General features: G+C 42.5%; 3 protein-coding genes across 13 annotated transcripts in view; 2 read left to right on the forward strand and 1 right to left on the reverse strand.

Moving 5' to 3' along the window:
- The window catches only part of LOC129462235 (multidrug and toxin extrusion protein 2-like), a 145,687-nt gene that overhangs the window by 81,931 nt on the left and 36,641 nt on the right, over window positions 1–27,115 (forward strand). The window lies entirely within an intron of this gene.
- The window catches only part of ALDH3A2 (aldehyde dehydrogenase 3 family member A2), a 62,229-nt gene that overhangs the window by 17,752 nt on the left and 17,362 nt on the right, over window positions 1–27,115 (forward strand). For 3 of the 9 annotated variants that reach the window (XM_055242033.2, XM_063617831.1, XM_063617833.1), the window contains 3 exons: window positions 175–274; window positions 6,960–7,195; window positions 10,749–12,784. In XM_055242033.2, coding sequence (XP_055098008.1) covers window positions 175–274; window positions 6,960–7,195; window positions 10,749–10,763 — 351 coding nt within the window. In that variant the 3' untranslated portion in view covers window positions 10,764–12,784. Of the gene's footprint in view, window positions 1–174; window positions 275–6,959; window positions 7,196–8,381; window positions 8,507–10,748; window positions 12,785–27,115 lie in introns of those variants that run through there. The other 6 variants (XM_055242034.2, XM_055242026.2, XM_055242031.2 and 3 more) reach the window with 5 other exon arrangements.
- Window positions 13,507–27,115, reverse strand: part of SLC47A2 (solute carrier family 47 member 2) — a 36,724-nt gene continuing 23,115 nt past the window's right edge. For all 3 annotated transcript variants that reach the window (XM_055242020.2, XM_063617829.1, XM_055242019.2), the window contains 4 exons: window positions 16,716–16,848; window positions 16,545–16,639; window positions 15,140–15,227; window positions 13,507–14,098 (listed from right to left, as the gene is read on the reverse strand). In XM_055242020.2, the coding sequence (XP_055097995.1) occupies window positions 13,878–14,098; window positions 15,140–15,227; window positions 16,545–16,639; window positions 16,716–16,848 (537 nt within the window). In that variant the 3' untranslated portion in view covers window positions 13,507–13,877. The remainder of the gene's footprint in view (window positions 14,099–15,139; window positions 15,228–16,544; window positions 16,640–16,715; window positions 16,849–27,115) is intronic.

Raw genomic sequence — 27,115 nt, forward strand, 5'->3', positions numbered from 1 at the left:
GATTGTTTGTCTATCTGGCATGGTGTGCCCAAACTCGAGAATTTTCACTGACACAAAGCCAGAATGGGCATGCTTGGAGCAAATAACTGAGCACACAGCCCTCTGTGTGGTGGGGCCATGAGTGTTCCCTAAGGGGCAACTTCACTGACCTGGACACCTTTGGTCTGTCCTCAGCTCATCAAACGGATGATTGATGAGACATCCAGTGGAGGTGTCACAGGCAATGATGTCATTATGCACTTCATGCTCAACTCTTTCCCCTTTGGAGGAGTGGGTGAGTCTTATTTTCTCCTGCTTATAGTAGATATTTCAAAAGCACCACCATTTCGTGAGTGGATTGTTCGGGGCTGCTGAAATGGCCAGCTGTTGCGTACCCTGATTGTCCTCTCCTGAGGGAGGCCTTTCCTGGTCACCCAGTTGACTGATTTTCCTGCTTCCCCACCCACCCCTCCAGCATAGGGCAAATGTCTTGTCACTCTCTTTCTGTCAGCAGCACTGACTGACCACAGCTGTAATCATTACTTTGTTCACTTCATTGATTTTGTTGTCCTGCGACATTTAGGAGATTTGGGAACCAAGAATCAGGTCTCAAATTAATTAAGAAGATCTCTCTTTGTGTGTGTGTGTGTGTGTGTGTGTGTGTGTGTGTGTGTGTGTTAATGAGGTAGCAAATGAAAGGTTCGGAATACCAGGAACAGACAGAAGGTAGAGGGATTTTCTAATGTGCCTTTGTTTTCTGCTCAGTTCTTACCTGCATTGTTCCCCAGCCCTTTGTTGGGAGGAGCAGCCTCTCCTTGAATTGTTTTGTGATTTGAGTAAAACGAGACTCCCCCTGTTTTAGAGAGGATGGGAAGAAAGAAATTCATTCCAAGTGAAGCTTTGTGGACATAGCCTGATCCTTGCTGTTCCCTTTAGAACATGACCTGCTTGCCTCTCCCACATGTGAGATGACTGACTCAGCTTTTTATTTCTCCTTTGGAACCTAGGCTAGGTGGACTTTTCTACTATCTAATAGAGCTATTACAAAATAGCTGATATGTAAACATTCTCATAACAAAAACCCAACCAGAAAAGCCACTGTCTTAAAGCCCTGTTCTATCCTCTCCCTTTGTAATACCATAAGTCAGTTGCTCCATGGGATGCAATGGCCCAGTTTGGCAGGACCATCTGTTCCTGGTTAAGGAAACCTTGTCCTATGACCAAGGAGCCTTGACCTATATAGCCACAGGTCCTTGTCTAGGAGTTAAACATATTGCCAGCACCCAGCACAGTGACTGACATGAGTGAGGGACAGGCGGGAAGAGGCCAAATCGGTAGGTATTGCCAGATCCAAATTGGAAATGGTGGTGGCTTGTAGAGGGTGGTAGCAGGGGAGACAGTGGAAAGGGAAGGGGGTATTTTTGGGATCAAGCAGCAAGATTGGCTGATGGAGTGAATGTTGGAGGAGGGGATGGTGAATGAAAGAAGATGACTCCTGGGATTTTGGCTGGAGTAAGTAATAGTTTTGTAGCCCAAATGCTTAAAGATTGGACTCCGTTGTTTCTAGTTCCTCAGCTCACCGCATAGGATCCTGGCATCCACTGTGCTAGTGCAGTAATCAACTTGGTAATTGTTCCATATGGTGTCTCCACTGCCCTCTAATTGCAAATCTAAGTGACTTGGGTTCAGTCCCTGTCCTACTTGACAAGGTAGCCTGTGGCATCATTGACTATACCATCTTATTTAAAACAAAACAAGGCTGGGCGCAGTGGCTCATGCCTGTAATCCCAGCAGCTTGGGAGGCTGAGGTGGGCGGATCACTTGAGGTCAGGAGTTCCAGACCAGCCTGGCCAACATGATGAAACCCTGTCTCTACTAAAAATACAAATGTTAGCTAGGCATGGTGGTGCGTGCCTGTAGTCCCAGCTACTAGGGAGGTTGAGGCAGGACAATTGCTTGAACCAGGGAGATGGAGGTTGCAGTGAGCTGAGATTGCGCCACTGCACTCAAACCTGGCGACAGAGCGAGACTCCGTCTCAAAATAAATAAATAAATAAATAAATAAAAATAATAAAATAAAAACAAGCAACCTATTATATACCCACAAAATTAAAAATACAAAAAGAAGATGCAAAAGAAAAAAACGAGTTTACTCTCTTAGCAAATTTCAGGCATATAATACATTATTATAGTGGCCATGCTGTAAAAAAAAAATAAAAATAAAAAATAAAACAAGCCTTGACCCCCAAATGTAAAAGGAATACAGCCTTTTTAAGAAAACTTGGAAAAGATAGAAGAGCCCAAAGAATAAACATTTATATTACCCATAACCCCACTATGTAAAGATAACTGGCGTATGTCTTGCACCTATATGCACACACGTATACACAGACATCTGAATATTCTATTCAAAAAGATATCATACTATATATTGTTCTCTACCCTGTATGTGACAGGATAGTGTGACACTTTTCCATGTCAATATTCTTGCATGTCATAATTTTAGTAACTGCATACTTTTCCATCATGTGAATGTGGCATATTTATGTAACCAATTCCCAGTATTAGATTTTTATAATTTCAATTTTTTTGGTATTACAATTCTTATATATCTTTATGCAATCTCTGATTATTTCTTTAGGAAAAATGTCTACAAGTATAATTACTCTGTTAAAAGGGCTTATACAATTTTCCAAATTGAAAAAAATGCTTTTTTCTTCTAATTCTCAAAGTAATATAGACACAGTGGCAAAAAGTCTAAACAGTTAAACTTTTGAATATTTTGGCATATAGTTTAGATTTTTCTTCTTTTTTTTCTTTTTATTGAGATTGAGACTCCCTCTCTGTCACCTAAGCTGGAGTGCAGTGGTGTGATCTCAGCTCATTGCAACCTCCAACTCCTGGGTTCAAGCAATTCTCCTGGCTCAGCCTCCCAAGTAGCTGGAACTACAGGTGCATGCCACCAGGCCCAGCTAATTTTTATATTTTTAGTAGAGACAGGGTTTTGCCATGTTAGCCAGCCTGGTCTCAAACTCCTGGGCTCAAGAGATCCACTTGCCTTGGCCTCCCAAAGTGCTGGGATTACAGGTGTGAGCCATCGCACCCAGCTTAGGTTTTTCTTTAGAAATGCTTATCTTTAAGACTTTTGATACATATTTCAAGTGTCTTTGCAGATTTCTGCCAATTTATATTCCCATGAACAGTATGTGAGTGTTTACTTCCTTATATCCCCAATTCTGGATTATTCCATTATTAAATTTCTAGACAGAAAGAAAAGGGTCTCATTTCAATTTGTACTCCTTTGATTATTAGTGAGTTTGAATTTTTTTTTTTAGCATTCTCATGAATTTTCTATTTATGTTCTTTGATATTTTTGCTGTGTTCACGTCTTCCTTATTGGTATATAAATAGCCTTTTTTTATAAGTAAGGAAATCTTCAGTCCTATCTGTAACACATATCCCTTTCCAGATTTTAATTTTTCTTTTAATTTTATCTATGATTTGATCTTTTAATTTTATCTATGATTTGAAGTGTTTATTTATTTAGAGACAGAGTCTCACTCTGTCACCGAGGCTGGAGTGCAATGGCGTGACCTCGGTTCAGTGCAACCTCTGCCTCCTGGCTTCAAGCGATTCTCCTGCCCCAACCTCCCAAGTAGCTGGGATTACAGGCACCCGAACCACTCCTACCTAATTTTTGTATTTTTAGTAGAGATGGGGTCTCACCATGTTGGCCAGGCTGGTCCCCAACTCCTGATCTCAGGTGATCCACCTGCCTTAGCCTCCCAAAGTGCTGGGATTACAGGCATGAGCCACCACATCTGGCCTAAGCCTGTGTGGCTTTTTGTTTTTTGGTTTCTGATTTGGAAAGTAGGCTTAGAAAAGCTTTCCCCATTTCATTATTATATAAATATCATCTGTAGGCTGGGTGCAGTGGCACACGCCTGTAATCCCAGCACTTTGGGAGGCCAAGGCACCTGGCTAACATGGTGAAACCCCGTCTCTACTAAAAATACAAAAACTTAGCAGGGTGTGGTGGCACCGCCTGTAATCCCAGCTACTTAGGAGGCTGAGGCAGTAGAATCACTTGAGCCCTGGAGGCGGAGGTTGCAGTGAGCAGAAATCGCACCACTGCACTCCAGCTTGGGCAACAGAGTGAGACTCTCTCAAAAAAATAGGAATAAAATAAATAATAATAAAATAAATATTATCTGTAGTTTCCCTCCCTCCCTCCTTTCCTTCTTTTCTTTCCATTTAACCATGGAGTTGGCTAAGCATGGTGGCTCACACCTGTAATCCCAGCACTTTGGGAGGCCAAGGCAGGTAGATCACCTGAGGTCAGAATCTTGAGACCAGCCTGGCCAACATGGTGAAAACCCATCTCCACAAAAAATACAAAAAAAAATTAGCTGGGCCTTGTGGCATGCACATGTAGTCCCAGATACTTGGGAGGCTGAGGCAGGAGAATCGCTTGAACCTGGGAGGCGGAGGCTGCAGTGAGCCAAGATCATGCCACTGCACTCCAGCCTAGGCAACAGAGTGAGACCCCGTCTCAAACAAACAAACAAACAAACAAACAAAAAACACCCTGGAGTTCACTTTAGAATGCCATATGCTGCATGATGTAATAATTTGCCTTTTTTTTTCAAAGAGTAAACTATGCTGGCACCATTTTTTGAAATAATCATCATAACATCAGTTCTCAATAAAAACACATTTGGGTCATTCTTAGGGTTTTCTTATTGGTTGCATTATCTTTCTGGTTTGTTTTTTCCGTGTGCCAGTACCAAAGTTTCAATTACGGTAGTTGTACAGTTAGCTTTATAAGTGACATTTAGTAAGTGCTTATATGCCAGGTACTGCGGTTGAATCCATGCCTTTTCTTTTCTTTTTTTTCTTGTTTGAGATAGGGTCTCACTCTGTCACCCAGGGCAGAGCACAGTGGTGCAATCACGGCTCACTGCAGCCTCAACCTCTTGGGCTCAAACAATCTTCCCACCTCAGCCTCCTGAGTAGCTGGGATTACAAGGGTGCACCACCATGCCTGGCTAATTAAAAAAATGTTTTTGTATAGAGGCGGGGTCTCACTATGTTGCCCAGGCTGGGTTGAATTCCTGGGCTCAAGCAATCCTCCCACCTCAGCCTCCCAACGTGCTGGGATTACAGGTGTGAGCCACCATGCCCAGCCAAATGCACGCATTTTAGAGACAGACAACTAATAAGCAATAAAGCCAAGAAATGAGCCAAAGTTGTCTAGCTCCAAAACCCACATATTCAACCAATCCAGTAGTTTGCTCTTTAGGACACAGTACTATTTCAATATCTAAAAGTAAAAGCTCCTCATTATTACTGTTTTTCCGTGTTTTCTTGCTTGTTCTTATCTAAATTTATTTTTCCAGATGATCTTTGGAATCACTACCTCCTCCTACTTAAAACAAACAAACAAAACCTTCTGAAATCCCCTCGAATTTTGATTAAAATTGATTTAAACAAATTATTTTGGGAAGAATTTATATCTTTAAAATGTGGAGCCTTAATGGGAATATGTTATATCATCTCTTCATTTATATAGCCCTTTTATATCTTTCAACAAAACTTTGTAATTTCCTTCATGTCGGTTTTTTGCTTTTTATTTTTTTATTTTTTGAGACAGGGTCTCACTCTGTTGACCACGCTGGAATGCAGTGTGGCACAATCATAGCTCACTGCAACTTTGAACTCCTAGGCTCAAACAATCCTCCTGCATCAGCCTCCCAAATTTTTCCCAGTTTCTTATTACCTTGGTTATGTCTTTGGCTCGCCCCTCCCTCATTCCTTTTTTTTTTTTTTTTTTTTTTTTGAGACAGAGTCTCGCTCTGTCGCCTAGGCTGGAGTGCAGTGGTGCGATCTCAGCTCACTGCAACATCCACCTCCCAGGTTCAAGCAATTCTCCTGCCTCAGCCTCCCAGGTAGCTGGGACTATAGGCGTGCACCACCATGTCCAACTAATTTTTGTATTTTTAGTAGTGACGGGATTTCACGATGTTGACCAGGATGGTCTCAATCTCTTGACCTCGTGATCCACCCATCTTGGCCTCCCAATGTACTGGGATTACAAGCGTAAGCCACGGAGCCCGGCCCCCTCCCTCATTCTTTACCCTCCCTCAGTGTCAGGGTTTCTCATGGTCTTGTCCTTGGGTCTCTTCTCACACCAGGCCTGCTTCATGAATGATTCCTTCCTGCAGCCTGGCCTTGGTAAACTGCTCCCTGGCCTCTGGTCACCTGTGTCTTACATCACACATACCATTCCCTCTGCCCAGCTCACACTGCTCCCCTTTGTGCCTGTCAGTCTGTTGTACACACAATGAATTAGAGAAATGAAACTATCACAGAGCATGGCTTTGTGGAGGGCAGAGATTTACACTTGCTTATTATCACCCCGCTGTGCAACCCTGTCGCCCTGTCTTACTTTCCACAGGCTTAGAGAAAGCAAGTGGGTGAGTGAGGCCATGGATGAATGAAGCCACATGGGATGGTGGGAAGAGAGCACACGTAGCATTTAGAGTCTGATCCAGGTTCGGGTTCTGGCTTTGCCGCTTACCAGCCGTGTGACCCTGGGCAAGTTAACTGACCCTGTAAGCTCCCTTTCCCTCTCTGGAAATGAGGCTGCTGATAATTCACCAAGTGGGATTGTGGTGAGAATTATCTTAAGAGAATGATTTAAACTCTTAGCACAGTCCCTGGCATAAATGAGAGCCACAGCTCTAGAAGAGGTACAAGTCCTTGTCTTGCTCATGGAAAGCATCCTGTTTGACAAGGACATTGACTATTCCAGGGAAGTTGGTAAGGACTTCCTGAAAAGAGATACTTCGGCTGGCAGAGAAGTTCAGTGGGGTTCCCAGGCAGCAGGGAGTGCATGTGAGCTTTCCCGGTCGTTGTTAGACAGAAGTAGCTTGCATCATCTACAGTGAAGCTTGTTTTGTCTGTTCCCTTTATTTCAGGTTCCAGTGGGATGGGAGCTTATCATGGAAAACATAGTTTTGATACTTTTTCTCATCAGCGTCCCTGTTTATTAAAAAGTTTAAAGAGAGAAGGTGCTAACAAACTCAGATATCCTCCCAACAGCCAGTCAAAAGTGGATTGGGGAAAATTTTTTCTCTTGAAACGGTTCAACAAAGAAAAACTTGGTCTCCTGTTGCTCACTTTCCTGGGTATTGTAGCCGCTGTGCTTGTCAAGGTGAGTCCCTATTACCCATGAGTGCCATTCTGTCTGGTCCTGGCCCGATGGCTGCCAGATGCATATTCTAGCAGGACTCTACATTAACTTGTAGAGTCTAAGACAGGGTCAGTGAACCACAGCCTGCTGGCCAGCTACCCGTTTTTGTCACTAAAGTTATTGGAACACAGCCACACCCACTTGTTTAATCATCCACAGCTGCTTTCATGGGATGGTGACAGAGCTGAGTAGTTGCAACAGAGGCTGAATGGCCCTCAAAGCCTAAATCATTACAGAAAAGTTTGCTGATCTCTGGTCTAAGAGGTTAAAACAGTGTAGAACTTGACTGCAGAATTCTGAGCTGTCTGATCAAAGGGTTAGCCCTTTGATCCTTTTGGTATTGGACTTCCCTTGTCACTTACAGCTTTGTTCTTGAATGTGCATAAAATCAGCTTGCCACGAAGAGGGGGGCAAGAACTCTGGTGCAACAGCTTTGGTGAGGGATATTTTATTAGACTTGAGTTTTTTTCCTCCAAAGTTCACTACCTGATAAAATTTATCTTCGATAATTAGTCATTATAGAGATGGGCTTTCAAAGAGGCCCTCATGATAGCTGCCTTCTCAAAGCAGTTTGCGTATTTTGAGATGAAAGAGGAAATCCGTAATTAAAGTTAAGATGGAATGAGGAAGGCAATTGTGTCTGTGGTGCCCTCAGCCATTCAGCTGAGGATATAACATTGAAAATATTGACCATATCAGTGAAGAATGGGCTTGGAAAAGGCAGTGGTAATAGTTGTTTTTATATTTTGTTTAAAATTTGAAAGGGGTCTGGCACAGTGGCTCATGCCTGTTATCCTAGCACTTCAGGAGGCTGAGGTGGGTGAATCACGAAGTCAGGAGTTCAAGACCAGCCTAACCAATATGGTGAAACTCTGTCTCTACTAAAAATACAAAAAATTAGCCAGGCATGGTGGCGCACACCTGCAGTCCCAGCTACTCGGGAGGCTGAGGGAGGAGAATCACCTGAACCCGGGAGGTGGAGGTTGCAGTGAGCCAAGATCACGCCACTGCACTCCAGCCTGGGCAACAGTGCGAGACTCCATCTCAGAAAAAAAAAATTGAAAGGGGATTGGCTCATCTTAGAGTATCCCAGCCTTAGTGGAATTGGAGATACCAGTTGCATTTGAAATCATTTGGGTTTTCTCAGAAATACCAAGCTGTGCTGAGGAGAAAGGCCCTGTTGATTTTTCTGGTAGTTCACAGACTGCGTTGGTCCAGTAAGCAGAGATGAACACCAGATTTCAAAACCCAGCCCTGTCTGTTAAGAGTGAGGTAGGAACTTTTTGTTTTCTTTCTATATATAAGGTGGGCCAAGTTGGGGTATGTTTTCTAGGGTTTTTTGTTTGTTTTTTTTTTGTTTGTTTGTTTTGTTGCTACATTTGGAGGCTTAAGGGTTATTGAAAAAAGAATGGGCCGGGCGCAGTGGCTCACAACTGTAATCCTAGCACTTTGGGAGGCCAAGGCAGGCGGATTGCCTGAGTTCAGGAGTTCGAGAACAGCCTGGCCAACATGGTGAAACCCCATCTCTATTAAAAATACAAACGTTAGCTGGGTGTGGTGGTACATGCCTGTAGTCCCAGCTACTAGGGAGGCTGAGGCAGGAGAATTGCTTTAACCTGGGAGGCGGAGGTTGCAGTGAGCCGAGACTGTGCCACTGCACTCCACCCTGGGCGACAGAGCGAGACTCTGTCTCCAAAAAAAAAGAAAGAAAAAAGAATGTTTAACTTACTTATCTCTAGACATTATGGACCTGGGCCCAGAGTATCAGGGTGTTAAAACTCCACATATCCACAATTTTAAAATGGTGAAGTGACTTGCTAGGAATCTAAGAGAAATGTGCAGAGGCAATGGCTTAGCTGCGTCCAGGTGAAGCATACATCATTTCTTGGAAAAGGGCAGCCAAGTGTGAGCCTCATTTCTCTTCCCCTTCTACTCAGCTCTCCTGGGGGAAGTGCCAGCTGACTAATTCAGACTTGTCACCATCTAGTCACTGAACTCTTTATGTCATAATTTAAGAATAATGTTTTTTAAATCACTAAGTAGTTTTGATTTGTTTTCATTTTTAAAAAAAGGTTTGACTTTGGAATTCATGGCAGCAAATGTCGTGAAATCAAGGTGTAGCATACAATTTAGGGGCTACTTTCTTCTCTGCCTTCCTGAATCTGGAGGTGTGGTCGGAAGCTTACTTGGGTCTCTGGTCAATATCTGTCTCTTGTTCTTTTCCCAAGACCTCGGTTCTTCAGTTTGATGATGCGTCTTGTTTGGGATAGAATATTTTAGCCTCATGGAAAATATGGAGGCCCAGGCTGAGTCTGCATTCTCCAATCTTACCAAACCCCCAAGAAGCCTCCCTCAGGTGCAGTGGAGTGTGCTAGGCAGGTTCGAGTTCCCAAAGGGTTTGGCAGGCATGTTTCTCTGTAAGGGTCTAGAGAAGCAGCAATATATAAAACCTTTAGCAGAAACAAAAAAATGTGGTTTGATTCCTGGCTCAATGACCTTGGGCAAGGCCTTTTCTGAGCTCTTCCTTGGGCCTCAGCTTGCTCATCTACAGGATAAGGGAGTAGGTGTCAGTGATTCCCCAGGCCACTTTCAACCCTCCCGCTCAATTCTCATTACTAATAGTTGTTAATATTTCTTTGGATTCAATTTGGAACTAGGTAGAGATTTGGTTTTCTTTTCCACTTTGCTGCTTTTCTGCTCCTTTCTGAGCTTTTAATCCTCTTTTTATCAAATTACCTTTTATTTTAAATAAATGACTTTGAATCTGTACTGTATATTTACCTGAAGAGTCTATTTATTGTAATTACATTTTTCTGAAATGGCTTTTATGTACTTAATAGTTTCCTTATTTTGTTACACTCTTGGATTTTATTTTATTAATTACCTTACTAGAATTAGAAGGGATTTAGAGCATAAGTACTGCACACGAAGTAAAGTTCCAATAAAGCTTATAAGCTACAGAAGGCGTTGTGGGAGATGTGGGTTTTAAAAGATTGAGAAACATAAGAGGTTAATGTTGATAAATTTCATTAGGCCTTTGACAACTAAATATGACGTTTGAACCTTGAGATTGTAGCAGCCCTTCCTCAGTCTTCAATACGAAGGATTAAATTCAGTACTACTTTTGAATTTTAGAAACAAAATTGTTTACCAGTTTTTGAATTCCATGTAGAGACTTCAGCTTCCTACTGAAAATGCTAGGATAATAAGTTAGTACTCTCATCTTCTGTCTCTACTCTGACATTAGCTAATTGACAGTGGACAGAATATAGCCTCCATTATCACATCTCGCTCTTATTGTTATTGTTGTTTTTTGAGGAAGGGCATAATCCTTTAGCCTAAACTGTGCTTCCTAGGCTTCCTAGGGATATGTAGTCCTTTTTTGTACAATGCATATAGAGTCTCTTCAGACAGGAGGTGTCTGAGTCCCAGTGCTGAGCTTGTGTTGCAAGGCTGGTTGTGGGTAGGTTTTTAAAGCAGCTGAGTAAACTGAATCCCTTTTTCCTCTCTCCAGGCTGAATATTACTGAAGAATGATCCCGTTCAACCTCCTAGTGCCTCTACTGAATTATTCCTCTTTTAAATGGTTAATGAACCAATAAATTTTAAATCATACCAAAAATAGTAAGAAAATATGTAAACACTCTGTGATCAAACTTAAAAGTCATTGCCATTTATCATTAATAAAACTTGCCATTTCAACCACATCCCGACATTCCGTAATAGGGTATTCAGGGAACCTATCTTAAATTGTGCTTATCTAAATCTTGGAGCTTTGAGCTAGGGGAGGAGAATGTATTAGACTAAATACAGACTTTGAGGGGTTGTAAGGGAGTCTCAGAACCTCAGTGAATCCTTCACTCCAGTTAATGGCACTGCCCACCTCCTGTCCCCGCCACCACCATCACTCTGTGGAGCTTTCAAGAGCTTGGTACTTCCCAGGGCTACCAGCAGTCCTCTGTAGTCCAGAGAGGTGAGGTTAGATCTTCTTGATTCCCTGTGAGGTTTCAGGCACTAAAACTCTATGTGGGGGAGGGAGGGGTTACTTCTCCAATGGGACTCAAGGACTTGACCTCCAGGAGTAGGCCCCTGGTCAGAAGTGCCATCTCACCAGTGGTCTTCATTCTTCCTCATTCATTCTCTATCATCCTGTGTTCTGTTTAGTTGCAACAATCTTTTGTGACTAATGTCACTCAAAGCATCTTGTAAATCCTAGGGCTTCCTAGAAGTTAGTTGCCAAAGTCATGCAAGCGTCACCTGTCATTCTTGTGTTGGAGTTATAGAATTCTACATCTTATAAAACCTAACTGGCATTTAAAAAATACGTAGCCGGGCATGGTGGCTCATGCCTGTAATCCCAGCACTTTGGGAGGCCGAGGCGGGAGGATTGCTTGAGTCCAGGAATTTGAGACCAGCCTGGACAACATAGTGAGACCTCATCTCTATCAAAAAATAAAAATTAGCTAGATGTGGTGGCATGAGCCTGTGTTCCCAGCTGCTCAGGAGGCTGAAGTAGGAGGATCAATTGAGCCTGCGAGGCCAAGGCTGCAGCAGGCTGTGATTGCACCACTGCACTTCAGCTTGGGCAACAGAGCAAGACCCTGTCTCTGAAACAAATAAAAAATACTGTAATAAAAGTACTTATAAACATACTAATCCTCTCTCAGGACCCTAAAGTTGCAGGTTAGTAGGTCTTCAAGGACAAATCTGTAAGTTTCTTATTTCTGTAGTGCAAGTAAAATTTCACTTTTTGAAACTATAGAGAAATCCCTTTCTGATTAGCCTACAGAACTTAAAGTGAGGGAACCATTTCCTCTCACAGACAAAGAGGTCTTGGATATTAGGACTTTGGGGTTTGAGAGCGTCTCGGAGCAGACAGATGGTGAACGGTCTGGACAAGAAGCGAGTAAGCCACTGCAGTTGGTCATACTGAAGGGAATGGATGGCAAGAGGATCCCCTGAGCAAGTCAGAAGTTACTCTCATCAGTCGTTCATGGTCACAACCTGAGGTACTCTGCTGAGTGGGCAAGGCTGAAGAAGAGGCCTGTGGAATGCAGCGTTACCTGCTGGACAGGGCAGGGCAGGGCAGGCAGTTCTATGCCTTGGAGCTCCTGACTGCAGGGACTCCATCCCTACACTCAAAAAGCTCACTTAATGAGAGAATGTAATTTACTTTATAGAATGTATAATCAACTTGGTTGAATAATTTGTTCTATTAAGGCTGTCTAAAGTATGTGATGTCTTCATCATAGTATGAAGTGTTGAGAATTAATAACTAGCCTAGTTTAGGAAAAAGCTGCTTAAAACTGTTCCTCTAAGAGAGTAATCATAAAATACCTTAGATAAAATTGCACTATGGAATTTTCGTTGAGTATGTTTAAATTATTGGCTTGTCTACTAATACATATCTGCTTCAAAATGAACATATTTCATAAAATTGGCGTCAATTTTAATGACACTCCTGGTGTGGAACCTCAGATATGCCCTATTGGAGGCAATCCTTTGATCATAAATTCTTCCCAACTATAAATCCTTTTATGTCTTTATCATAGATGGTATTTGTCAGCTTTTTTTTTCTCATTTTAAAATTCTTAGCTGAGAAGATTTTCTCAAACTTTATGTTCTGCTGTGTGTGTTGGGGGTGGTGGTTAGTAGCTATAGTAAGTAGGTTTTTCCAGTGGCATCCTCCTACCCCCAGTTGCTGATCTAGAACAAGTGTTTCTGTAAGCATATTCATAGAACACTAATCCCACAAGATTTTACACAAAAAAATGATCCTGCCACCAGTCCTGTATACCACTGGCTTGTAAAGCATATCAGCAAACTAAAGGACCCAGGTCCTTTGGAACCTCTGAAGTGCTAGTGTGTGCAGCTCCCAGACTTCCTTGACCATGGAGCCGTTTACCTTAATACTTGTTAACCGTGGACCACACTTGGGCAAACAGTGGCATAGAGTCTGGAATTGCTTCCATGATGACTTTGCTGTGCTGTGTTCCTACTTGTTTTGTGCCCTTATTTATATTGTGTCACTACTAGAAGAAAAAGTACAGTAAGAACAAGTATTTCTCAAAGTCTGTGATAAGTGAAAATGCTGATGGAATGAAAGAACTGGAGAAAAGGGGAAGAAGGGTGTATGGACAGCCACCGCCCTGGTCAGTGTCTCACAGCACTTGTATCTGCCGGGAGCACACAGGGGTTGCCTGGACAGGGCCTACTGGTCCCCTTCTCAGAGCTTCACAGAGGCTTTATGACAGACTTGAGCAGCAGGCTGTGCCTAGGAAATGTGTAATCTTTAATGTAGCAGTGGTTTTTGTGATTTTATCTGCAGTCTCCCATTTGAAGCCATTTACATTAATAATAGTGGCAATCCCTGGATGCTGACTCATGCAGTTGGCTGATGTCTTCTGTAGAGCAGTCCAGGTCACAGAAGAAAACTCCAGCTTGACCAGAACAGAATTGTCAAGTCTGCTCTGTTCAGACCCCTCTGAGTGTCACCACAAGGAATCAGACAAAGTTCTTTTTTTGAGGAGTGGTTCAAAGTGTCCACCTGCACTGGACCCCATTGGTGCCTTTGCAGGGCAGACCATGGTGTGTTTGCATACAGGGGACAGCCACTCCTGGCTTCCTGTTTCCAAGCTTCTTTGCTAGTGCCTTGTGGCTAGGATCCTGACCGTGAGCCCCACCATCAGTGTGGCTGATGCCACCCCCAGAGCAGCCCCACGGCGGATGACCAGCTGTTTCACTGACAGTGTGCTGGTAGGAGCTGAAAGGGCATGGGCCTCCTCTGGAGTCCTGAAGAGGTCCATGTGGCACTCAGACCTTGAATATGTTGTCAAGGTAATGCCAGGGGAACTCCCTGTAGCCACTGAGGAAGCAAACAGGAGCAAACTCAGCAGGTCAGGGGTCAGAGGGAAAGCTTTGGCCTTGGAATCGGGAAACCTAGGTTAACCACCTGGCTGTGTTTGTTAACACCTCACAAGGGACGATGCCTATACAATAGAAAAATGCCTGCTTTATCTACTTTACAAGCAAGATCAGAGGAGGAGATACGCAGGAAAGCGTCTTAAACTGTGAATTTCACATGCAGATAACGCTTACTACTAGGATCTAATGAGGAGTGTTCTTGTCAGCGCTTGGCCCTGTGATGATCTGTGGCTTCAAAAGCACATGGGAAACACAATCATGTCTTACCGTATTCTTTCATGACAACTTACGCTCCCAGAGTTTTAGCTGGCTCACTACTGCCCTGATCAAGGATTAGCCCAGGATGGATGAAGTCATGGAGACATCATCTGTATGAGCTTTGGGCCATTTGCACACATGCCTGGCACTCAGGACCAGCCCTGGGGCAGAGCTGGGGCCATCACTTCATGACATGGACATTGGCACAAACCAGAGAGATGTTTGTCTGCCTGATGGGGTGGAGAGAGGTAGATAGCAGGTGCCCCCCCAAAGCCAATGAGTCAAGCCAGGCTGGCCGACTAACCAGGCTCCCCATAGGTTAAAAGTTGGCCTTCCATCTTGAGCAGAGTTCAGTGGGGGAGATCGTGAGCTCTTGAATCTGACGGGTTGATGCTCAGATCTTATGTCTGGCCTTTACAAGTTGTGGGATGAGGGAGGAAATACTTAAGTTCTTTCAGCCTCACTTCCTCATCTGAAAATGGGCATACATCTAGTTGCCTCTCAAGGCCAAAGACTTGGTGTGGGGCCTGGTACTTGCGTGCCTGCTAGACAATAGATGTTGTCGTCTTCCTGGTGCTTAGGACACCGTTTTCATAATAATGGGAAGAAAAATAGCTTGGGCTTGTACAGTTTCCAATTGCATGAGGCACAGAGGGCAGATAGGAGCAACATGCTACTGACATTTATGTGTGTACCAAAGTAGAAGCAGCCATGACAGCATTACCTGAAGACAGGACTGCTTTCTCAGGCCCAGGTCTGGTTGCAGTGCTCTCTGCTGTCTGCCGCTGCTGCTGGCCTGAGTGTTTCTTAGCCTAAAGGAGAAAGAACTCACTTGGGTCAACCTGCCAGCTCAACAGTTCACCCCTTCACTGCTAGCCTCGCATTCTGTTTTTAAAACATTGCAAGCTGAAGCAGCATATATGCATGTATTCATAGTCGTGGGGCTTTTAGAAAGTATCATTTTAAGGCTGGGCATGGTGGCTCACACCTGTAATCCCAGCACTTTGGGAGGCTGAGGTGGGTGGATCGCTTGAGCTCAGGAATTCAAGGCCAGTCTGGGCAATATAGTGAAACCCTGTCTCTACCAAAAATACTAAAAAATTAGCTGGGCATGGTGGCGCATGTCTGTAGTCCCAGCTACTCAGGAGGCTGAGGCAGGAGAACCTCTTGACCCCAGGAGGCAGAGATTGCATTGAGCTGAGATTGCACCACTGCATTCCATCCTGGGCAACAGAGCAATACTCCATCTCAGATAAATAAATGTATCATTTAAAATATCTGTTTATCCAGCATCTTAAGTGTCAGGATGACTTTTTCTGTGCACAAAGGCAAAACCACACCCTGATAGGATTCAGGGTCTTTGAGAGAACACTGCTTCTGTGCTCTGCTTGCAGACTGAGTTGTGCCTTTGCTGTGTCTGAGATGCAAAGGCTGCCCTGCCCTGTTTAAAAAGGACATCAAAGAGGATGGTGGGCAGGGTGATTTTATGACCCCTTCCAAAGTCAAGGCACATGCTCGGGGGTTCATCTGGGTTCAGACTAGTTTGAGTTCTTTGTGTGCGTTTGGTTTTTCACAGATGGGGCTGTCTAAGGAAGGTTTTTGGTTTTGTTTCTGTTTATAATTGCAGAGCATGCTTCTTATACTGGCCAATTACAGTGACAGGAGCCACTGTTGAGGCTCAAGTGGCCCCTCTGTAATCCCCCACGAAACACCTGCAGCACGCCTGTAATCCCAGCACTTTGGGAGGCCGAGGTGGGCGGATCACGAGGTCAGGAGATCGAGACCATCCTGGCTAACACGGTGAAACCCCGTCTCTACTAAAAATACAAAAAATTAGCCAGGCGTGGTGGCGGGTGCCTGTAGTCCCAGCTACTGGGGAGGCTGAGGCAGGAGAATGGCATGACCCAGGAGGCGGAGCTTGCAGTGAGCTGAGATTGCGCCACTGCACTCCAGCCTGGGCGACAGAGCGAGACTCTGTCTCAAAAAAAAAAACAAACAAAACCTGTAGCTTATACTACACTGCTGCCAAGTTCTCATGTGCTCTGGGCATTTCTGGCTGAGTAGTCACTCCACCTGCTGGGGTCAGGTGCAGGGTGTGTCTTGTGGCCAGGGTCAGCTGACCCACTTACCTCCTCTGCAGCAAGCTTCCAGTCCAGCCGGGCAGTATAAGCAACAAAGGCAGCAGTTGCCAGGAAGACACAGGCCAGCATGCCCAGCCAGAGGCCTGGAGGAGACAAGTGATGATGGGAACAATGTCCGACGACCACCCAGGCCTCTCCCGACTTCCTCACACTACATACCCATGATTCTCATTCTGACCACAAAGGTCAGAAGGATGCCCAGTGGTAGGCCGATGACATAATATGTGATGGCATTCACAGCGGCACCAAAGGCCTGCTTCCCAGTTCCTCTCAGAACTCCACCATAGACACACTAGGAGGGGAGACAGAAATGGGCAAGAGGGTCATGATGATGAGACTAAGAGCAGGTGTCATGCAGGAGGCACTGTGCTAAGCCATTCACATGGCATTACTTCACTGAGTTCTCACAGCACTGGATGGGTGCCCTTATCTCCCTTTCTTCCCTGAGGGTGGCTGTCCAAGACAGGTCAGATCACTTGTCCATGTTACACAGAAGTAACTGTGTTTTGAACACAACCCTACAGCACCCAGGCTTCACCGCCACACCATATGGCCTCCCTATAAAGTAAAGGTAGAATTGGTGGCCAGCAACCAGTTGGTCTGGGAGATTGGACTAACTTCACATGATACAGAGGTGGTGTGTGGGTTTCCTGTGGCTACTGTAGCAAATTACTACAGTAATTTGGGTCGGGCATGGTGGCTCATGCCTGTAATCCCAGCACTTTAGGAGGCTGAGGAGGGCAGATCACTTGAGGTCAGGAGTTCAAATCAACCTGGCTAAAATGGTGAAACCCCATCTCTAAAAATACAAAAATTAGCCGGGCAAGGTGGCACTGTAATCCCAGCTACTTGGGAGGCTAAGGCACGAGAATTGCTTGAACCTAGGATGCGCCACTGCACTCTAGCCTGGGTGACAGAGCGAGACTTGGTCACACACACACACACACACACACACACACACAAATTTATTATTTTATTTTACAGTTCTGGAGGTTAGAAGTTTGAATTGGGTCTCACTGTACCAAAATCAAGAGCTTGTTCCTTCTGAAAGCCCTAGCTGAGAATGTTCCTCTGCTTTTTCTAGCTTCTAGAATTCCTTCTGTATTCATTGGCTGGTGGCCCCACATCACTCCAACCTCTGCTTCCAGCCTCACATCTCCTCTGACTCTCCTGCCTCCCTCTTCTAAGGACCCTTGTATTTACATTGGGCCCACTTGGGTGACCCAGGATAATCCCCCTATCTCCAGATTCTTAATCACACCTGCAAAGTCCCATTTGCCTTGAAACACTCACAGGTTCTGGGGATTATGATGTGGACGTTGAAACTTGGGGGCCATTATTTTGCCTACCATGCATGGCAAACAGTGGTTGTTAGCTTATTCCATATGAGACAAGCAGCCCTCACCCACTGCTGTCTGTGATTATGTCTCACCTCAAAGATGAGAATTGCTCTGGAAAAAGTACTGTTTATTTCATTAGTCTCATTTTCCCAACATGATTCCAGATCTTCTGAACTATAGGCACAGCTCATCCTTGGTCAGGATTATTGGCCAATAGATATTTGGTTATTTTTATTTTGTTCCTGTGAGAGGTGGGGAGTATTTTGTGGTTTGTACACATTTGAACAAAGAGGTAATGCACTGGGGTTAGGAGATGTATGCCTCTTGAACTTTGTAATATGGTATGTATATTTCTGGTTATTATATGTCATGGCATGATCTTTTTTGGCTAAAAAAAGACTTCTCCCAAATTATGATTGATGTACCCTGGACCAGTGTTTCTCAAATGGAGATGACAAATTCTGGGATGTTTTTGTTGTGACAACTGCGGGGGTGTGGTGGGGGAAAGTGTTATAGCATCTAGTGGGTAGAGACCAAGGATGCTGCTAAACATCCTACAATGCTCAGGGGACCACCCTCCCCCCACCAAACAAAGAGTTATCTGGTCTAAAGTGCCAGTAGTGCTGAGGTTGAGAAACTCTGATTTAGAGTATTGTGAATTAAAGTGGCAATTTCAGTAGGCAGGAAGGGCCAGTGGCTTTGCTAGCCTGAGGTTGTGGGCCTGTTTGGGAGAAGCCATTGACCAGTGGACTAGGTGGGGATTTAAGAGGGAGTTTGATGAGGTAAAACAGCCAAGGGAGTGGGGAGGTACTGGTAAGTTCTCTACATATCCCAAGCTGACCAGAGGCTGTGCATATGATGTAGCAGAGACCAAGCCTCCCACATGTTCCTGGACAATGGAGCCTGTCCACATGGGCTGAAGAGACCAGTAGTACCTAGAAGAAAGTAAAAGCCAGGACTCACTTGAAAACAGATGGAACTCTGAATATGTCTCTAGCCCACACATGGATCTGTCAGCAGGGAATGGAAGCCTTGCTAGCTATCAGAGGTGTTGAACACAGTCTCTGACCAGTAATTGGCTGAACACTAAGCTCTGCAGACATTTTTGAGCCTAGAAAGAACATTTTAAACTAGAAAGCTAGACTTAAAAATAAGAACAAGGGGGAAAAATACTGAGCAAGAGAGATCAGCAGCTGTACATTGTAGAGGAGACAGGAGTCACAGAATCAGTCTAAGCAAGTTACTTAGCCAACACAATGACATTCCTTGGGTCTTACATGCAACATTCTCTAGGATAGACCTGCGTTAGGCCACAGAACAAATCTCAATAAACTAAACTTTAAAAAAAATTTTAAGAGATGGAGTCTTGCTATGTTACCCTGGCTGGTCTTGAACTCCTAGGCTCAAGCAGTGCTCTCATCTCAGTCTCCTGAGTACCTGGGACAACAGGCACATTCCATCATGCCTGGCAAATTTTGAAACACTGAATTCATACAAAGTATGTTCTCTGGCCACAACAGAATTAAAATAGAGATGCCTACCAGAAATGAAACCCCAAATATGTGGAAATTAAATGCCCTTCTAAACCATAAGTCAAAGAATAAATCACAAGAGAAATTTAAAAATATTTCGAACTTGAAAATTTTGATGAACATCAAAATTTATTAGATGCAACTAAGGCAATGCTTAGAGAGAAATGTAAAGCTTCAAATGCCTATCTCAGAAAGGGAGAAAGGTCTCGAATCAATGACCTAATATTCTACCCTAAGAAGCTAGTAAAGAAGAACAAACTATACCTAAATAAAGTCAAAGGATAAGAATGTAAAAGATTAGTGTGGAGGCCGGGTGTGGTGGCTCACGCTTGTAATCCCAGCACTTTGGGAGGCTGAGGCAGGAGGATTGCTTGAGGCCAAGAGTTAGAGACCAGCTTGGGCAATACAGCAAGACACTGTCTCTACCAAAAAAAAAAAAAAAAAATTAAAAAAATATAAAAAGATAAAAGATTAGTGTGAAATCATTGAAATAAACAGCAGAAGACTAAAAGATGCATCTATTAAAAAAACTACTTTTCAAGACATAGTGTAAGATATAAATAGAAACAACAAAGTTAAGAAACAGCAGGGGATGAAGTTAAAGTTTTTCTTAATTTTCTCTGCTTGTTTTCGCAATCAGTATTTAGTTGTCATTAGTTTAAAAATAATGGATTATTGGCCAGGCACGGTGGCTGATGTCTGTAATCCCAGCGCTTTGGGAGGCAAAAGCAGGTGGCTCACCTGAGGTCAGGAGTTCAAGACCAGCCTGGCCAACATGGTGAAACCCTGTATCTACTAATAATACAAAAATTAGCCAGGCGTGGAGGTGAGCACCTGTAATCCCAGCTACTCAGGAGGCTGAGGCAGGAGAATTGCATGAACCTGGGAGGCGGAGGTTGCAGTGAGCCGAGATCATACCATTGCACTCCAGCCTGGGCTACAAGAGTGAGACCCTGTCTCAAATAAATAAATAACATTGCAAGCCTCATGGTAGCCTCAAATCAAAAACCTACAAAAGATACACAAAAAATAAAAAGTATACTACCAGAGAAAATCACCTTCACAAAAAGGAAGACAAGAAGGAAGGAAGATACCACCAAACCATAAAATAAATAACAAAGTGGCAGGACTAGTCCTAACTTATCAATAATAACATTGAATGTAAATGAACTAAACTTTCTAGTCAAAAGACATAGAGTGGCTCAATGGTTTAAAAAACAAAACCCAATGATCTGTTGCCTACAAGATGCACACTTCACCTACAAAGACACACATAGACTGAAAATAAAGAGATGGAAGAGGATATTGCATGCAAATTGAAACCAAAAGTGATCAGGAGTAGTTTATACTTAGACAAAACAGATTTCAAGACAAAAACTATAAAAAGAGACAAGGTCATTGTATAACAATAAAGGGGGTCAATTCAGCAAGAGAATATAACATTTATAAATATATATGTACCCAACACCAGAGCACCCAGATATATAAAGCAGATGTTATTAGAACTAAAGAGAGAGATATATTTCAATACAATAATAGCTAGAGATTTCAACATCCCACTTGCAGCACTGGACAGATTATCCAGGCAGAAAGTCAACAAAGAAACATTGGACTTAATCTGCCCTATAGACCAAATAGACCTAATAGATATTTACAGAAGATTTCATTCAGCGGCTGCAGAATTACACATTCTTCTCCTCAGCATATGGATCATTCTCAAGGAAAGACCATATTTGAGTCACAAAACAAGTCTTAAAAATTTCAGAAAAAATTGAAATCATATCAGGTATTTTCTCTGACCACAGTGAAATAAAACTGGAAATCAATAACAAGAGGAACTTTGGAAACTATACAAACACATGGAAATTAATATGCTCCTGAATGACCAGTGGGTCAATGAAGAAATTTAGGAAATTTTTAAAATTTCTTGAAACAAATGATAATGGAAACAACATATCAAAACCTATGTCATACAATGAAAGCAGTACTAAGAGAGTTTATAGGAATACGCACCTACGTCAAAAAGTGGAAAAACATCTAATAAGTAACCTAACGATGCATCTTAAAGAACTAGAAATGCAAGAGCAAACCAGACTCAAAATTAGTAGAAGAAAAGAAAGAACAAAGGCCAGAGCAGAAATAAGTTAAATGGAAACAGACCAAAAAAATACAAAAGATCAATGAAATGAAAAGTTGCTTTTTTGAAAAAATAAAATAGACAAACCTTTAGCCAGATGAAGAAAAAAAAAGAGAAAAGATCCAGATAAAATCAGAAGTGAAAGAGGAGACATAACTAATACCAAGAAATGCAAAGGATCATTAAACACTACTATGAGCAACTATATACCAATAAATTGGAAAACCTAGAAGAACTGGATAAATTCCTAGACACATACAACCTACCAAAATGCAACCATGAACAAATCTGAAACCTGAACAGACTAATAACAAATAATGAGATTGAAGCTGTAATAATAAGTCTCCTATCACTTCTTGGCCTTTTGGCTAAGATCAAGTGTAATCATAAGTCTCCTAGCAAACAAAAGCCCAGGACCCAATGACTTCACTGCTGCATTTTACAAAACATTTAAACAACAAATACCAGTCCTATTAAGTCTGTTCAAAAAAATAAAGGAGGGAGGAATATTTCCAAACTCATTCTATAATGAGGCCAGTATTATCCTGATACCAAAACCAGACAAAGACACATAAAAAAAAAAACTACAGACCAGTATCCCTGATAAACATTGATACAACAATTCTCAACAAAAATACTAGCATACCAAATTTATCATGACCAAGTAGGATTTATCTCTGGGATATAAGGATAGTTCATCATATGCAAACCAATCAGTATGATACATCATATCAAAAGAATGAAGGACAAAAACCATATGATTTCAATTGATGCTGAAAAGCATTTGATGAAATTCAACATCCCTTCATGATTAAAAAAAAAAAACAAACTAAAAAAACTGGGTATAGGAGGAACATTAACACAATAAAAGCCTTATACAAGAGATCCACAGCTAGTATCACACCAGACAGGGGAGAATTGGAAGCCTTCCCTCTAAGATCTAGAACAGGACAAGGATACCCACTTTCACCACTATTATTCAAAATAGTACTGGAAGTCCTAGCTAGAGCAGACAAGAGAAAGACAGTGCATCCAGATTGAAAAGGAAATCAAATTATCCTTGTTTGCAGGTGATATCATCTTTTTTGTTTGTTTTGTTTTGTTTTTGGAGATGGATTCTCGCTCTGTTGCCCAGGCTGGAGGGTTCAGGGACTTCTCCTCTGCCTCATCTTCCCAAGTAGCTGGGATTACACTACACTGCCTGCACTACAAAGCCTGGCTGATTTTTGTATTTTTTTTAGTAGAAACGGGGTTTCACCATGTTGGCCAGGCTAGTCTTGAACTCCTGACTTCAAATGATCTGCTCACCTCGGCCTCCCAAAATACTGGGATTAGAGGCGTGAGTCACTGCGCCCCCGCTGGTGATATCATCTTTTTTTTTTTTTTTTTTTTTTTTTTTAAGAGAAAGGGTCTCGCTCTGTCATCCAGGCTGGAGTGCAATGGTGCATTCAGAGCTTACTGCAGCCTTGACCTCTTGAGCTCAAGCAGTCCTCCCACCTCAGCCTCTCAAGCAGTTAGGACTACAGGCATGCACCACCATACCTGGTTACTTTTTTATTTTAGTAGAGATGTACCACCATACCTGGCTAACTTAAAAATCTTTTTGAAGAGATAGGGTCTCACTGTGTTGCCCAGGCTGGTCTCAAACTCCTGGCCTCAAGCAATCCTCCTGCCTCAGCCTCCCAAAATGCTGGGATTACAGTTGTGAGCCACCATGTCTGGCCCAGATGATAGGATCTTATATTTGGAAAAACCTAAAGACTCCCACCAAACAACTATTTGAACTGATAAATCCAATAAAGTTACAGTATACCAAATCAACATACAAAAATCAGTAGCATTTCTGTATGCCAACAGCGAACAATCTGAAAAATTAAGAGAGTATTCCCATTTACAATAGCTACAAGTAAAATACTTAGGAATAAACTTAATCAAAGAAATGGAAGATGGCCAGGCACGCTGGCTTATGCCTGTAATCCTAGCATTTTGGGAGTCCAAGGTGAGTGGGTCTCTTGAGACCAGGAGTTCAAGACCAGCCTGGGCAACATGGTGAAACCCTGTCTCTACAAAAAATACAAAAATTATCTGGGTGTGGTGGCATGCACCCATGGTCCCAGCTACTCAGGAGGCTGAAGTGAGAGGATCACCTGAGCTCAGGAGGTCAAGGCTGCAGTAAGCCATGATCATGTCACTGCACTCCAGCCTGAGTGATAGAGTGGAACCTTGTCTCAGAAAAAAAAAAAGACAAAGGAATGATCCCTACAATGAAAACTATAAAACATTGATGCAATAAATTGAAGAGGACACACACAAAAATGGATATTCTATGTTCATGGATTGGAAGAATTAACATTGTTAAAATGTTCATACTACCCAAAGCATTCTACAGATTCAATGTAATCCCTATTAAGATACCAGTGACATTCCTCACAGAAATAGAAAAAAAATACTAAAATTTATACAGAGCCACAAAAGACCCAGAATGGCTAAAGCCATCCTGAGCAAAAAGAACAAAACTGGAGGAACGACATTACCTAACTTCAAATTATACTACAGAGCTGTAGTAACCAAAACAGCATAGTACTGGCATAAAAACAGACACACAGACTAATGGAACGGAATAGAGAACCCAGAAGTAAATCCATGCATCTACAGTGAACTCATTTTTGACAAAGGTGCCAAGAACATACATGGGGGAAAGGACAGTCTCTTCAATAAATAATGCCAGGAAAACTGGATATTCATATGTAGAAGAATGAAGCTAGACCCCTATCTCTCACCATATACAAAAATCAATTCAAAATGGACTAAAGACTTGAACTGAAGACCTCAAACCATGAAACTACTAGAAGAAGAACTTTGGGAAAACTCTCCAGGAAATTGATCTGGGCAAAGATTTCTTGAATAATACCCCCAAAGCACAGGCAGCCAAGGCAAAAATGGATAAATGAGATCACATCAAATTAAAAAGCTTCTGTACAGCAAAGGAAACAATCAACAAAGTGAAGAGACCACCCACAGAATGGGAGAAGATATTTGCAAACTATCAATCTGATGAGAGATTAATAACCAGAATATATAAGGAGCTCAAACAACTCTATAGAAAAAAATCTAATCCAATTTAAAAATGGACAGAAATAGAAAAAAATCCTAAAATATATAAGATCTGAATAGGCATTTCTCAAAAGAAGACATACAAATGGCAAACAGATATATGAAAATGTGCCCAACATCACTGATCGTTAGAGAAATGCACATCAAAACTACAATGAGATATCATCTCACCCCAGTTAAAATGGCTTCTATTCAAAAGGCAGGCACTAATGGATGCTAGGGAGGACATGAAGAAAAGGGAACCCCCCTTGGCCGGGCGCGGTGGCTCACGGCCTGTAATCCCAGCACTTTGGGAGGTCGAGGTGGGCGGATCACCTGAGGTTGGGAGTTCTAAACCAGCCTGACCAACGTGGAGAAACCCCTTCTCTACTAAAAAAAATACAAAATTAGCTGGGCATGGTGGTGCATGCCTGTAATCCTAGCTACTCAGGAAGGCTGAGGCAGGAAAATTGCTTGAACCTGGGAGGCGGAGGTTGCAGTGAGCTGAGATTGCGCCATTGTACTCCAGCCTGGGCAACAAGAGCGAAACTCCGTCTAAAAAAAAGGGGGGGGAACCTTTGTACACTGTTGGTGGGAATGTAAATTAGTACAGCCACTGTGGAGAACAGTATGGAAGTTCCTCACAAAACTACGAACTACCACGTGACCCAGCAATCCTGCTAGGTATATACTCAAAAGAAAGGAAATTAGTATAGCGAAGAGATACCTGCACTCCCATGTTTATTGCACTATTCACAATAGCCGAGATTTGCAAGCAACCTAAGTATCCATGAACAGATGAAAGGATGAAGAAAATGTGGCACGTATATACAATGGAGTACTAGTCAGCCATAAAAAGGAATAGGATCCTGTCACTTGCAACAACATGCATGGACCTGGAGGAAATTATGTTAGGTGAAATAAGCCAGGCACAGAAAGCCAGACTTTGTACATTCTCACTCGTTTGTAGGAGACATAAATTAAAACAATTTAATTTATTGGTTACTGGAGGCTGAGATGGATAGTGGGAGAGGGAATGGGGATGGTTAATGGGTACAAAAATATAGTTAGATAGAATGAATAAGATCTAGTATTTGACAGCACAACAGGGTAATTATAGGCAACAATAATTTATTATACATTTTTAAATAAAAGTATAATTGGATTGATTGTAGCACAAAGAAATTAATGCTTGAGGTGATGAAAACCCCATTTATCCTGATTATTAGGCATTGCATGCCTTATCACAATATCTCATGTACCCCATAAATATATACATCTAATATGTACCTATTAAGATAAAGAAATAAACCAGAGAAAATTAATAAAAACAAAAGTTAGTTCTTAAGATCCATAAAATCGGCCGGGCGCAGTGGTTCACGCCTGTAATCCCAGCACTTTGGGAGGCCTAGGCGGGCAGATCATAAGGTCAGGAGTTCGAGACCAGCCTGGCCAACATGGTGAAACCCCGTCTCTACCACAAATATAAAAATTAGCCAGGCGTGGTGGTGGGCACCTGTAGTCCGAGCTACTCAGGAGGCTGACTCAGGAGAATCGCTTGAACTCGGGAGGCGGAGGTTGCAGTGAGCCGAGATCGCGCCACTGCACTCCAGCCTGGGCAACAGAGCGAGACTCCATCTCAAAAAAAAAAAAAAAAAAAAAAAGAAAAGAAAAAGAAAAGATCCATAAAATTGACCCACGCTTACCAAGGATCTGAGCTTGGTAAAATAAAACCAAAAAATAAAGAGAGTTATACATAGATTACCAAAATCAGAAATGAAAATGAGAGCATCACTGCTGACCATAAAGAAGAAAATTAAAGGAAATATGGAGCAACTTCATGCAAAAGAATTAAACAAGGTGAAGTGAATAAATTCCTAGAAAGGCACAAATTACTGAAACTAACTTAACAAGAAATAGGAAATCTGAATAGACCTATATCAAGTAAATAGATTGAATTTATAATTTAAACTCTTCTGACAAAAGCCAAAGCCCGCATGACTTTACCGATGAATTGTATTCAATATTTAAACAAGAAATAATGCCAATTCTTCGCAAACTCTTTTAGAAAGTACTGGAGGAGAGAATACTTCCAAACTCATTCTGTAAGGCCAATGTTACCCTTACACAAAAGCCAGATCAAGATAACAAAAAATAAGAATTACAAATATTCCTCATGAACACAGACTCAGAATTTTTAACAAAATATTAGCAAACCAAACTTAGGAATATACAGAAAATATATACACCATGATCAAGAGAGGTTTATCTGGGCTGGGCGCGGTGGCTCACGCTTCTAATCCCAGCACTTTGGGAGGCTGAGGCAGGCGGATCACGAGGTCAGGAGATCGAGACCATCCTGGCCAACATGGTAAAATCCCGTCTCTACTAAAAGTACAAAAATTAGCCAGGTGTGGTGGTGCATGCCTGTAATCCCAGCTACTCGGGAGGCTGAGG

The sequence above is a fragment of the Symphalangus syndactylus genome, chromosome 14 (genome assembly GCF_028878055.3).
Source record: "Symphalangus syndactylus isolate Jambi chromosome 14, NHGRI_mSymSyn1-v2.1_pri, whole genome shotgun sequence".
Taxonomy (NCBI): Eukaryota; Metazoa; Chordata; class Mammalia; order Primates; family Hylobatidae; genus Symphalangus; species Symphalangus syndactylus.